This window comes from Molossus molossus, unplaced genomic scaffold (assembly GCF_014108415.1).
Source record: "Molossus molossus isolate mMolMol1 unplaced genomic scaffold, mMolMol1.p scaffold_m16_p_1, whole genome shotgun sequence".
In the NCBI taxonomy this organism is placed as follows: Eukaryota; Metazoa; Chordata; class Mammalia; order Chiroptera; family Molossidae; genus Molossus; species Molossus molossus.
This window is the reverse complement of record NW_023425344.1, coordinates 85,119,645-85,131,671: the sequence shown is the minus strand read 5'-3', so window position 1 is coordinate 85,131,671 and position 12,027 is coordinate 85,119,645. Positions and strand designations below refer to the sequence as shown.

Genomic DNA, 12,027 nt, shown 5'->3' with positions numbered 1-12,027 from the left:
CAACAAAATGAAAAGACAACCCACTGGGAGAAGACACCCACCCATGATACATCTGATAAGGGGGTCCATATCTAAAATATGCACTCATACGACTTAATACCCCAAAACCTCCAAATAATCTGGTAAAAAAATGGGCAGAGGACCTGAATAGACACCCTGCCAAAGAGAGTGCAGAGATGGCCAACAGACATACGAAAAAAATGCTCAACATCACCTATCATTAGAGAAACACAAATGAAAACCACAAAGATACCACCCCACACCTGCCAAAACGGCCGCCATTGACAAATCAACTAACAAGTGTTGGTGAGGATGTGGAGAAAAGGGAACCTCCATGAACTGCCAGTGGGAATGCCATCTGGTGTTGCCACCATGGAAGACAGCATTGAGATTTCCCATAAAATTAAAAGTAGAGCCCTGGCCGGTTTGGCTCAGCAGTTAGAGTGTCGGCCTGCCGTCCAGAGAGACCCGGGTTCGGTTCCCGCTCAGGGCACATACCTTGGTTGCAGTTTGTCCCCGGCCCTGGTTGGGTTGTGTGGGTGGCAGCCACTTGATGTGTCCCTTTCACGTTGATGTTTTTCTCTCTCTCTGTCTCTCTCTCCCTCCCACTCTGTCTGAACAAAAAATGGAAAAATGTCCTCGGGTGAGGATAAAAAAAAAAAAAATAGAACTACTATGTGACCCAATAATTCCACCTATGGGTATCCACCTGAAGAAGTCCAGAACACCAATTCTGAAAGATATATGCTCTACTAGGTTCATTGCAGCATCATCCACAATAGCCAAGATATGGAAGCAACCCAAATGTCCATCAATAGATGAGTGGCAAGGAAGATGTGGTACATACACACAATAGAACACCACTCGGCCACAAAAAAAGAATGAAATCCCACCATTTGTGACAACACAGATGGACCTAGAGGGTATCATGCTAAGTGAAATCAGCCAGACAGAGAAAGACAAATTCCAAAACAAACAAAAAAACCCCAATCAAAACAGAAACAAACCCATAAGTAAAGAGAACAAATTGATTGTTGCCAGGTGGGAGGGTGTTGGGGAGATGGGTGAAAATGGTGAAAGGGACCAAGAAGTACACATTTCCAGGTATAAAATTAGCCACAGGGATGCAAAGCACCACACGGAATACAGTCAACAATGTTGCAACAACCATGTATGGTGTCAGATGGGTCCATCTGAGTGGTCACTTTGCAAGGTACTCAAATGTCCAATCACTATGTTATATACCTGAGACCAATACAATATTGTATTTCAACTGTAATTAGAAAAGTAAATTAATTAAATAAACCTAATAAAATATCTGGGCTCTGTAGTCTAGTACTTACTAATATGGGAGCTTGGGCAAGTTATTTCAGCTTATCTCAGGTTTAACATCTTCATCTGTAAAATCACAGTAGTAAGAGTTTCTGTGTCCTTGAGTGTCTATAAGGATTAATTAATTGTGAATGTAAAGCAATAAACACTGCCAGGTACTCCAAAGGAAAAAAGCTAACTCTTAGTTTTCATCTTTTTCCTTGCTTTTCGCATGTTAAATAGGGTAGTGACTATATGTGTGCAAGGAATATGTGTTTACCTTTAAAAAGATCCAAATGAACAAAATTTCCCCTCCCCCCCCTTTTTTTTTCAGGGGATGCAGAGAGCAACTAATGTCACCTATCAAGCTCATCATGTCAGCAGGAACAAGAGAGGTCAGGTGGTAGGGACCAGAGGTGGCTTTCGTGGTTGCACAGTTTGGCTAACAGGTACAGTCAAAGAGAGATAAAGCAACTTATTTCAAAAGCAGTGTTATAAACAGCCTTGAACCCAGGAATAAGCAGATTTAAATTTTGAACTTGGTTCTTGTATCTAGGGTGTCATAACATGTAACCGACAACATTACTTAATAATTTATTTCCTTTTGGTAATTGTTTTTGTTCTTTATATAATTATTAATATAAAGGGATGCATCATAAAACTGCCTTCTAGTTGATAACTACATTACATTCTATAGACTTTTGCATGCAAATAACTCCTGGATTCTGCCTTCAAAAAGCTAACGAGCTACCCAGTCAAGGCTTACCTTATTTTTTGTCTCTTTGCATTATTGTATAAATTTTTTTTTTTTTTTTTTTATCCTCATCCGAGGATATTTTTCCATTTTTTATTCAGATAGAGCGGGAGGGAGAGAGAGGAAGAGAGAGAGAGAGAAACATCGACATGAAAGGGACACATCGATTGGCCGCCCCCCGCACGACCAAACCAGGGCCGGGGACAAACTGCAGCCAAGGTACGTGCCCTCAACGGGAACCAAACCCGGGTCTCTGTGGACCGCAGGCGGACACTCTAATTGCTGAGCCAAACCAGCCAGGGCCTGTATAAATTTTTAATCAGTTTAAGCAATTCACCCTAAACCCTGTTGGGATTTAGTTTGAGATTACATTATATGTAAGCTCAATTTGGTTGAAAATTGATCTTTAGAATATAGGATATTAGGTACTCCTTTTCTGGAACATGGTATATTCCATTTATTTTACCACTAATGATGGTTATAAATACTGTTGATCAGATTTTTTGGTACTTGCTTTTTGGTCCTGTATGTGTTCAGTTTTCATAAATGTGTAAAGAACATACATTTTCTGATGTGTGTAATATGTTCATCAGATCAGGCTTATTATGTTGTTAAATCTTCTATAGCCTTCATTGATTTTTTTTTTTTTTGATGATGTTGGAAATGGAGGTCAAGATTTCTTTCTTTTCTTGCAATTCGTTAGCTTAACTGGGATCTCTCAGGGTATTGGATGGTTTGTATGCAGTTCTCTTGGAGTATGGTTTGTTTTTTCTTAGATTTTATTTCAGATAAATTTTCTTCTTTTGTGTTTTTACATTGGTTGGTTTAATAGTATCCCAGGACTGTTGAAGCAAATCACTATAAAGTGGATGGCTTCACACAACAGAAATTTATCCTCTCGTAGTTCTGGAGGCTGAAAGCCTGAGGTCAGGGTGTCAACAGGGTTAGTTCCTTCTGTACACTCTGAGGGAGAATCTGTTCTATGCTGCCTAGCTTATGAAAGTTGCTGGAAATCCTTGGAGTTCCTTGGCGAACAGATGATTATTTTATTTTATTTTTTATAAGCGAAAGTTTATTTAGAACGTAACAGAGGTAGAATACATGAGCCATAGAAGAGGTGAGCCAGCTGGGCTGTGTGGGCTCAGGAAACAAGTTACAGAGGTAAAAGGAAGGCCCTTGGAGGTTAGGAGAGGGACAGCAAAGAAAAAAGGCCCGGGGGAAGGAGAGGGAGAAAGGTGCGGGTATGAGAGTCAGAGAGAGAGAGAGAGAGAGAGGGATCTAGATGCACTGTTTTTATCTCTACCTGTCTTTGCAACACCTTCTTCTCTCTATGTCTTTATGTAGCTGCCTTATAAGGGCACTGATTATTAGGTTTAGGGTCCACCCTAATCCCGTATGACTTCATTTTAATTTAACTAATTATTATATCCACAAAGACTCTGTTTCCACAAATAGGGTCACATTCTGAGGTTCCACGTGGACATGAATTTTGGTAGGACTCTATTCAACCCAGTATAGTTGGTTTTTCTTCTTCAGGTATACTATACCTTAGTTTTGGGTTGTCTATTTTCTTTTATCTATTGTTTTTCTATAACTGCTTTAATTTCTTTGCATTTTTGTCCATGTTCACTGTAATCATCCCAATGAAATATTTCTGTGTCAATAATTCAGTTTTCAGAAGTGTCAATTCTTATTTTGTTTCAAGTTAAATATATACGTAAAAAATATTTAAATACATGTGCATATAAACAGACACTTTCACTGTAATTTAGGTTGTCTTTGTTGTATAACAAGTTTAGATGTTCAGGTTTCATTTTGTTTTTGTTTTTGATACTTGTTGCTGAACTGATAGTTAAAAAGAACAACAAAAACCAGAATAACTCATTCATCTCCAACCTCCATCTCTTTATTTCAGCATTATTGCTGTCTAACAAAGTACCCAAAACTCAGTGGTGTAAAACAACCATTTTAATTTACTCGTGGTTTTATGGGTAAAGAATTCAGACAAGCAGTTTTCAGTTAAGTCTTGCTTGACTGAGGTTATGCTTGTGTGGGCTGCTGTCATCTCATGGCTGGACTGGGTTGGGTGCGTGTGATGAGTCAGTTGGTGATGCTTCTCAGCTGGAGTTTAAGCTGATTGAGGCAACTGACTGGAATACCTACTTGTGAACTCAGGGTACTCAATAGCTGGCTTCTCCCAAATTAAGCATCCAAGGAGAAGCTACTTAGCCTTTTCTGATCCAGCCTTGGAAGTCACACATTGTCATTTTCAAAATTCTGGAATGTAAACTCTTTTTAATGAAAGTGTAATTGATATACAATATTATATTAGTTTCAGGTATACAACATAGATTTGACATTTATATACTACGAAGTGATCACGAGAATTCTAGTAACCATCTGTGACTGTACAAAATTACTGTAATTATTTACTGTATTTTCTAGGCTGTACTTTGCATACCCTTGACTTATTTTTGTTATAATTATAAGTTTGTTCCTCCTAATACCCTTCACCTTTTTGCCCTTCCCACACCTCCCAACCCTCTAGCAGCTATCAGTTTGTTCTCTGTATCTATGAGTCTTTTTTGTTTGTTCATTTAAGTTTATTTAGTTAAAATAGCCATTGTGACAGTTGTGAAATGATATCTCATTGTTTCATTACATTCTTTTGGCCACAGATGAGTCTTAAGGCCAGTCCAGAGTCAGGACAGGAGCAGGCTCTCCCTCTTGATGTGACAGTAGCAGTGTCACAGTGTAGACGAGCTTGTAGGATGGGAAATGTCTGTTGTGACCATATTCGGGAAATGTAATCTGCTATACTCATATAAGTTTTTAATGTATAAAGCAGTTAGCCTGTATTGATCCTCTCAACATATCCTCTTTTCTATTTTTTTTTTCAGTTAGCTTTCCATACTACCATGACTTCTTTCAAGAGCATCAGTACAATAGACTTCAATATTCTATCTCTTGCCGCATAGCTACCTTAGTTATGAATTCTGCACTTAAACACATTTCACCAAGGTTGCAAGTATAAGTGTTCTTGCCTTCTCCTTTCCTTCTCATTGTTCAGTGAATCAACATCGTTGGTAGAGGAAGTGAATTGAAATTAGGATATTCTTTCAAGGTTAGTTATATTATCAGTTGGATTCCCAGATACTTTTATCTGTGAGAGGTGATGATCCTGGGATATAGAGATAACTTAATAATATTTCACTTCTTTTGTCTTTTCTTTTTCTTCTCTTATCAGAAGTAATTTGGGCATATAACTTAATTTTAAAGTTGGATTCAACTTTAGAATAGTGGTAACAAGAAGATAAAGTAAATATCTGTCCAACCTTGTCTAATATTAAAATTGGTTAAGCTGTTCGAAGTTCATCAGTGATTTCTAGGATACCTTTGGGCATAGATGGGAGTTATTAAAACCTAAATGAGTATTATTTTTAAACTAGATGTTTTTCTAGCTTGGAGGTAAATCTTATAGAGAAATATTTGTAAGATTGTTGCTGAGAGACTGCTATGAATAATAATATAATTAAGCATGTATTAAAATTCTTTATTACTAAGTAGTTATCCTTCTAACTTTATGGAATCTGTGTGGCCTATATACTTTTAGGCTTATCTGGAGCAGGGAAGACCACAGTGAGCATGGCTTTGGAGGAGTACTTGGTTTGCCATGGTATTCCATGTTATACTTTGGATGGTGACAACATTCGTCAAGGTCTCAATAAAAATCTTGGCTTTAGTCCTGAAGACAGGGAAGAGAATGTTCGACGCATTGCAGAAGTGGCTAAGCTGTTTGCAGATGCTGGCTTAGTATGCATCACAAGTTTCATATCGCCTTATACTCAGGTATGTGACTTTGTGCTAATTATACTTATTGGGAATATAGCAAATAGTTTAAACATTAACATGCGCTTTGAGGCTAAATCCAAATGAAAATAATTAACCTATAACATTTTTGTGCGGCGACTTTCTGAGTACACTCATTTTTGATAAAACCTGCAATAAACTTCCCCCCAAAGTGTAACCAAAGTTGTTGACCTGAAGCCAATGGCCAAATCATTTCAGGCTGGCTTTTCAGTTCACTGTGTCTATAGAAAATATTTAGCAGGTATTAGACACTAGTGAAAATCTTGTTTCTTAATGTGGGTCCTGCCATGTTAGCTTTGCTCAAAATTCGTGAGTCTCATCTCTTGTCATATTCCTATTTCAGAGCCCAGAGCGGCATTGATTCACTTTTTTGTGTTTCTCTGAAAAAATTATGCTTCTCACTGCAAGGTCTCTGTTTACCCCACCTGAAGCACTCTCTCCTTCGTGCTGCCCCCTCAGCATCATTCAGTCCTGGTCGTGCTGTGAGACTCGGTTAGGTATCTCCTGCTCCTGAGAACCTTCCTTTCTCGAAACACCAGGCTTTGTTGGGTACCCCGCTTTGGTGTCCTTGTTATCGTACCTTAACACATTGTTTTGTTGTAAATACCAGTTCCTTGGTTGGCGGTAGTAATGGCAGCAGCGGCAGCAGCAGTAGTAAAAATAATTGTGATAATAGCAGCTAACATTTATTGAATGTTACCTACTTTGTACTGGTAACTGTTTTAAAGTGCTTTTATGTGAATTAACTCATCTAGTTCTCATCACCTTATGAGGACGGCAGAGGCGAGGAAGCAGAGGTGTAAATTACCACACATTGTACGTGGAAGAGCAAGGATTTACAGCTTGACATTGTTCCTGGAACCCATGCTCTTGCCTGCCGTCCTTTGCTGCTCCTTAGGGGCTGGGACTACCTCATGTTTATCTTTGTAATCTTGGTGCCAAACCCAGCTCCTGGAACATAGTAGATATTTAGTGTTTGTTAAATGATAGCATAGCCCCTTAGGAAGCCCAGATATCAAAGAACAGGCAAGTTTGTTTAATGATTAATGGCAGGGGCTTTGGAGTCAGACACAGTGGACTGAAATGTCAGCTCTGCCTATGACTTACGACGGTGGCAGGTTCGCTTAACCTTCCTAAGCTCAGATAGTGCCTGCCTCCTAGGGTTGCTCTGAAGGTTGCATTCAGAGCCCTCAGCACACTGGCTGGGTGTATAATAACTATTCAGTATGTGTGATACAGAATAGCACAATTCTAGTTTGTCATAAACAAACTCGGATGGTGACTTAGACCCGAAAAAACAAACAAATAAACATTTAAACTGTAAGATTTATAGATAAGTATCAGGTTGCGTGTTAATCTTACAGGTTCAATGAATGGAACCATGGCAGGAGTCCTAACATGTTCTGTGAGGGTAGCTACTTTTCTTCCTGAGATGTTGGAATCTGTGTCACTATCAGTTTAAAGTACATGGATAATGAAGTGTATAAACGGAATGAGAGGTGTTTAGAGTTCCCGAATCCTTGGCTATAAACAAGTTTTACAGTTATAAAATGACAGTGATAGTCTTGCACCTTTTGGGAACTGTTGCAACAGTGGGAAAAGGAGAAGGTAACGCCTGATTTGGGGAGCTGGACATCTGAAAGCATATGCTGCTCTGCTTTTTTGGCCCCCCTGTTTCCATAGTGTGGAGCAAAACTGTTGTTGATCTCATCTCTCAGAGCACGAAGAATGAGGTTTGGACGGTGCTCAGGGCATATCAGGATCTATGATACCATTTGGATTGAATTATGTAATAGAGGATATGTGCATTTTTCCTTGTCACTACCGAACTTGAGCATCTTGGTTCTAAAATAAACACGACTGTTCCTATTCTTAAGGAGTTGGTATGGTAGGTAGTCTGGTAGGAACATACAGATGTGAACAGTTATAATGTCTTGAGGCAAGTGATGAGGTGCATGTATATAAAGGTGCTGTGGAAGATCCACAGAGGGGATGCTTGGAATGAGTCACGAAGGGTGAGTCAGAGTATACCAGTTAGACTGGAGGAGAAAACTATTGCAGACAGAGGAGACAGTGCAGTATTTGCCAAAGCATGAAAATGGGAGGGCATTGGTCTTTGGGCGACGAGGTAGTTTGGTAAAACTGCTGTGCAGGGAGACGAAGCTAGAGCCATTTGCCGAGGTTGGTGATGAACTCTGGACTGTGCAAGGTTTCGCCCCACAGGTGGTGAACTGTTTGAGATTGTGCTGGAAAATGTTCTCATTGAGTTTGCACCTTAGTGATGTCACCCTTGAAGCCAGGAATGAGAATAGCCTGGAGGTAGACTGGATAGGAGGCTTTTGGAGTGAATTCCAGCGGACCATGGAATAGAAAAGACAGGTAGATATTGAAGGGGTGCTGAGCCAGTAGCAGCAGCAGGACTTGGTACCTGGTTGATTGTTGCTTTTTGGGGGTGGGGGTGAAGGATGATGCTTTCTGAATAAAGATGGTATAATTAAGTTAGGAAATACAGGGTAGAAAGGGAGAGGTTGAGTATCTCATTTAGTTAGATGTGAAGGGCTAATGGAGTGCCTAAGTGGAGATGATCACTGGGTCATTGGGACATTGGTTCTGGGGCTCAGGAAAGTAGAATGGAGATACAGATTTAGGAATCACTCACTTCATTAGTTGAACCTTGGTAAAGTTGAGTATACAGAAGAGTGTATAGAATGAAAGGAGAGCCACTGATTGAAACTTGGGAACACCTTCATTTAAAAGGACAGCTGGAGCAATAAGATCACAACTTAATAATCACTCTGCCAGACACTATGGTTATAAAGCTAATGAAATTATTTTAATACATTGGAATAAGATCTATGACTGAGGTACATGGTGGGTACTCTAGGAATCCAGAGGGAGCAAGGGACCTCAGTCTGTGTGGGCGTGCACGGAACGCTTCCTGGAGGATGTCACCTTGGAGATGTGCGTGAGGGAGCACCTTGCTTCAGCTAGAAGAGTGTGCGTATGGGCGGGGTGGGGGTAGGACGTGTTTCTGCAGGGGAGATGGCAAAGGCATGAGCCCAACATCCAAAGATGCTTCTGGCAGGTGAATGAACTGGCCTTAGAGTTCTGATGGGCCCTCGTGTAGTGTAGAGTGAGGTTGAATGTTGTTATAGAGATGCCTGAAGGCACCTGCATTCGATCGGGGCTCTGGCTCAGGTTCCTCATAAAATTTAAGTATGAGTTTTTATGAGGCATCCATTATTTTCCCTCCTAGAATTGCCCCGGTATCTCTGATTTTAAGAATTGTATGCCTTTTAAAATTGTTAGGAAGAATGGGTGTGTTAACCTAATAATTTCTTGGAATTTTTTGTTTAAATTTTAAAAATATAAATTAGAATTTATCTGATATATTTTTTTACTCATCCTTGATATTTGCATAGTACCTTTGATTTGTATAAGCACTTTCTATTGTTCCGTACCAACAGGATCGCAACAATGCAAGGCAGATTCATGAGGGTGCCAGTTTACCTTTCTTTGAAGTGTTTGTTGATGCTCCTCTACATGTTTGTGAACAGAGAGATGTCAAAGGACTCTATAAAAAAGCACGAGCTGGAGAAATTAAAGGTAAGTAATCTTCTTTTCTCAGTATCTCTTTGCTTAGATATTTTATCTTACCATATCTGAGGCTGGTAATCTAGTTTTTTTTTTTTTTTTTTTGGTACATGCCCCTAGTGGGAACCGAACCTGGGACTCTCTGGTCTGCAGGCCGATGCTCCAGCCGCTGAGCCAAACGGGCCAGGGCTGGTAATCTTGTTTAAGAGACTGGGAGTACAGTATTGGAATGCCCTGGAGCTCCCTGGGAAGAGAAAGAGCGACACTGTTGTAGTTCTCAGGCCTAGCAGCAGTACTTGGCACTGTCTTCACAGTGACTGTCACTGATCAGGCTGGAATCCTAATCAGAAGACAGAATTTTAGAGGGTTGGGACTTTGGGGGCTGGTGGAAACCTCCTTGGAATAACTAAGTGCCTAAAATTAGATGGGATATCAATAAAAAAGAGCTAGTGGGAAAAATGCCTGAATTATAAGCCTGTTGAGAGGAAGAACAGTGTCTTGTTCTTATTTATATCATAGTGCTTGGAATGATTGCTATTCGTTCTGTGTACAATTGTCGAATTAGGTTGAATTAACATATCACTGTTTCCATCAAAATATCTACACCTTGCTTTTCAGGTTTTATGGTCTGTTCCAAGAGTTTCAACTATGATGAGCATTTGCACATAGAAGGAGACATTTATAACCTGTCTGCTGTGGCCTTTGATACCAATCATATTATTTTGATCATATTATCTTCTAGACATCCTTTGACATTAGTCCTGTTCTGTTATTAACAGAAACAGAGGACTTGCCAACATTAAAAAAGGAAAAAAGAAAAAAAGATAGATTACTCAGTCAGCCTTGTTGGGATCAAGGATTCATGCAGGCAACTTTTGTTTACCTTCCCAGCAGGGAGGGAGATAGCCTGAGACTATCAAAGGCGTTCCAGGAGCTCTGTGAATTAATAGATTTTGGCATTTAGCTTCTGACCCTGAAAAGGAAAAGTTGGAAAAGGAAGGAAAATGCTTGTTGTTCTGGGCTCTTCTGTAGTTTGGACATGGGAAAGCTTCAGTACTTCAGTCAGATTCCACTTGCTTGGGAAATCTGGGTCCTTGGGCAAGGCTGTTATCCAGTCGTGCCCCCACGGAGACTCAGTTCCACTTGTTCAGCTGGCACTGTCTTGACTCAGGAAGAACAGGCTGCTCAACCTGAATAATTTATGACAACGGGAGGGAAAACAGTTTCACCCTTTAACTTCTATATCGTCCTCTCTCCCTGTTGATGGCCAGTTTTCATTTCAGTTTGTTGTAATAGAGTTTTGGCAAAGAGAATCAAAGTGATGTGTCCAGGATTCTGAAGTTTAAATCTTTGACTTATTTTAGTTGTACTTGTTTTGTTGTTTTTGCAAAGGTGGATTGTTGAGGGAGGTAGATTTGTCTGCCTGACTGGAGTAAGTACTTGTGAGCATAGACAATACCTTGAACATTTTTTTTTTCCATTTTTTCATTCACTCTTTTTTTTTAAATCTTTATTGTTGAATGTAAAATGTATTACACATGTTCCACATTTCCCCCCCATTGACCCCCTCCTCCCCACTCCCGCCCCCCCCCCCCCGTCCCGCCTTTTCCCACACTATTGTCTGTGTCCATTGGTTATGCATATAAGTTCTTTGGTTTATTTCTTCCCACCCCCCCAACCCCTTTCCCTTTGAGGTTTGTCAGCCTAGCAATGAATTTGTACTTCTTAATCCCTTCACCTTTTTCACCCATTCCCCCAACCCCTCTTTCATCTGGCAACCAACAAAATGTTCTCTGTATCTATGAGAATGTTTCTGTTCTACCTGTTCATTTTGTTTGTAGATTCCATTGTTGATAGATATGTATTCATTGCCATTTTGTTTGTTCATATATTTTATCTTTTTCTTCAAAAAGACCCTTCATCATTTCATATAATAACGGTTTGGTGGTGATGAACTCCTTTAACTTTTTCTTGTCTGGGAAAGTCTTTATATGGCGATCGATTCTAAATGACAGCTTTGCAGGATAGAGTAATCTTGGTTGAGGATTCTTGCTTTTCATCACTGAATATTTCTTGCCGCTCCCTTCTGGCCTGCAAAGTTTCTTTTGAGAAATTAGCTGACAGCCTTATGGGAACTCCCTTGTAGGTAACTAGCTGCCTTTCTCTTGCTGCTTTTAAGATTCTCTCTTTGTCTTGAACCTTCTGCATTTTGATGATGATGTGTCTTGATGTGGGCCTCTTGGGGTTCATCTTGTTTGGGACTCTCTGTGCTTCCTGGACTTGTATGTCTGTTTCCTTCACCAAGTTAGGAAAGTTTTCTGCCATTATTGTTTCTAACAGGTTTTCGATTTCTTGTTCTCGCTTTTCTCCTTCTGGCACCCCCAAGATGCGAATGTTGGCACGCTTGAAGTGTTGTCCCAGAGGCTCCTTACACTATCCTCATTTTTTTGGATTCTTTTTTCTTTTTGCTGTTCTGATTGGGCGTTTTTTGCTTCCTT

General features: G+C 40.0%; 1 protein-coding gene across 4 annotated transcripts in view; it reads left to right on the top strand.

Moving 5' to 3' along the window:
- Positions 1-12,027, top strand: part of PAPSS1 (3'-phosphoadenosine 5'-phosphosulfate synthase 1) — a 104,615-nt gene that overhangs the window by 9,577 nt on the left and 83,011 nt on the right. For all 4 annotated transcript variants that reach the window (XM_036267156.1, XM_036267164.1, XM_036267170.1 and 1 more), the window contains 3 exons: positions 1,646-1,760; positions 5,679-5,914; positions 9,403-9,541. In XM_036267156.1, the coding sequence (XP_036123049.1) occupies positions 1,646-1,760; positions 5,679-5,914; positions 9,403-9,541 (490 nt within the window). The remainder of the gene's footprint in view (positions 1-1,645; positions 1,761-5,678; positions 5,915-9,402; positions 9,542-12,027) is intronic.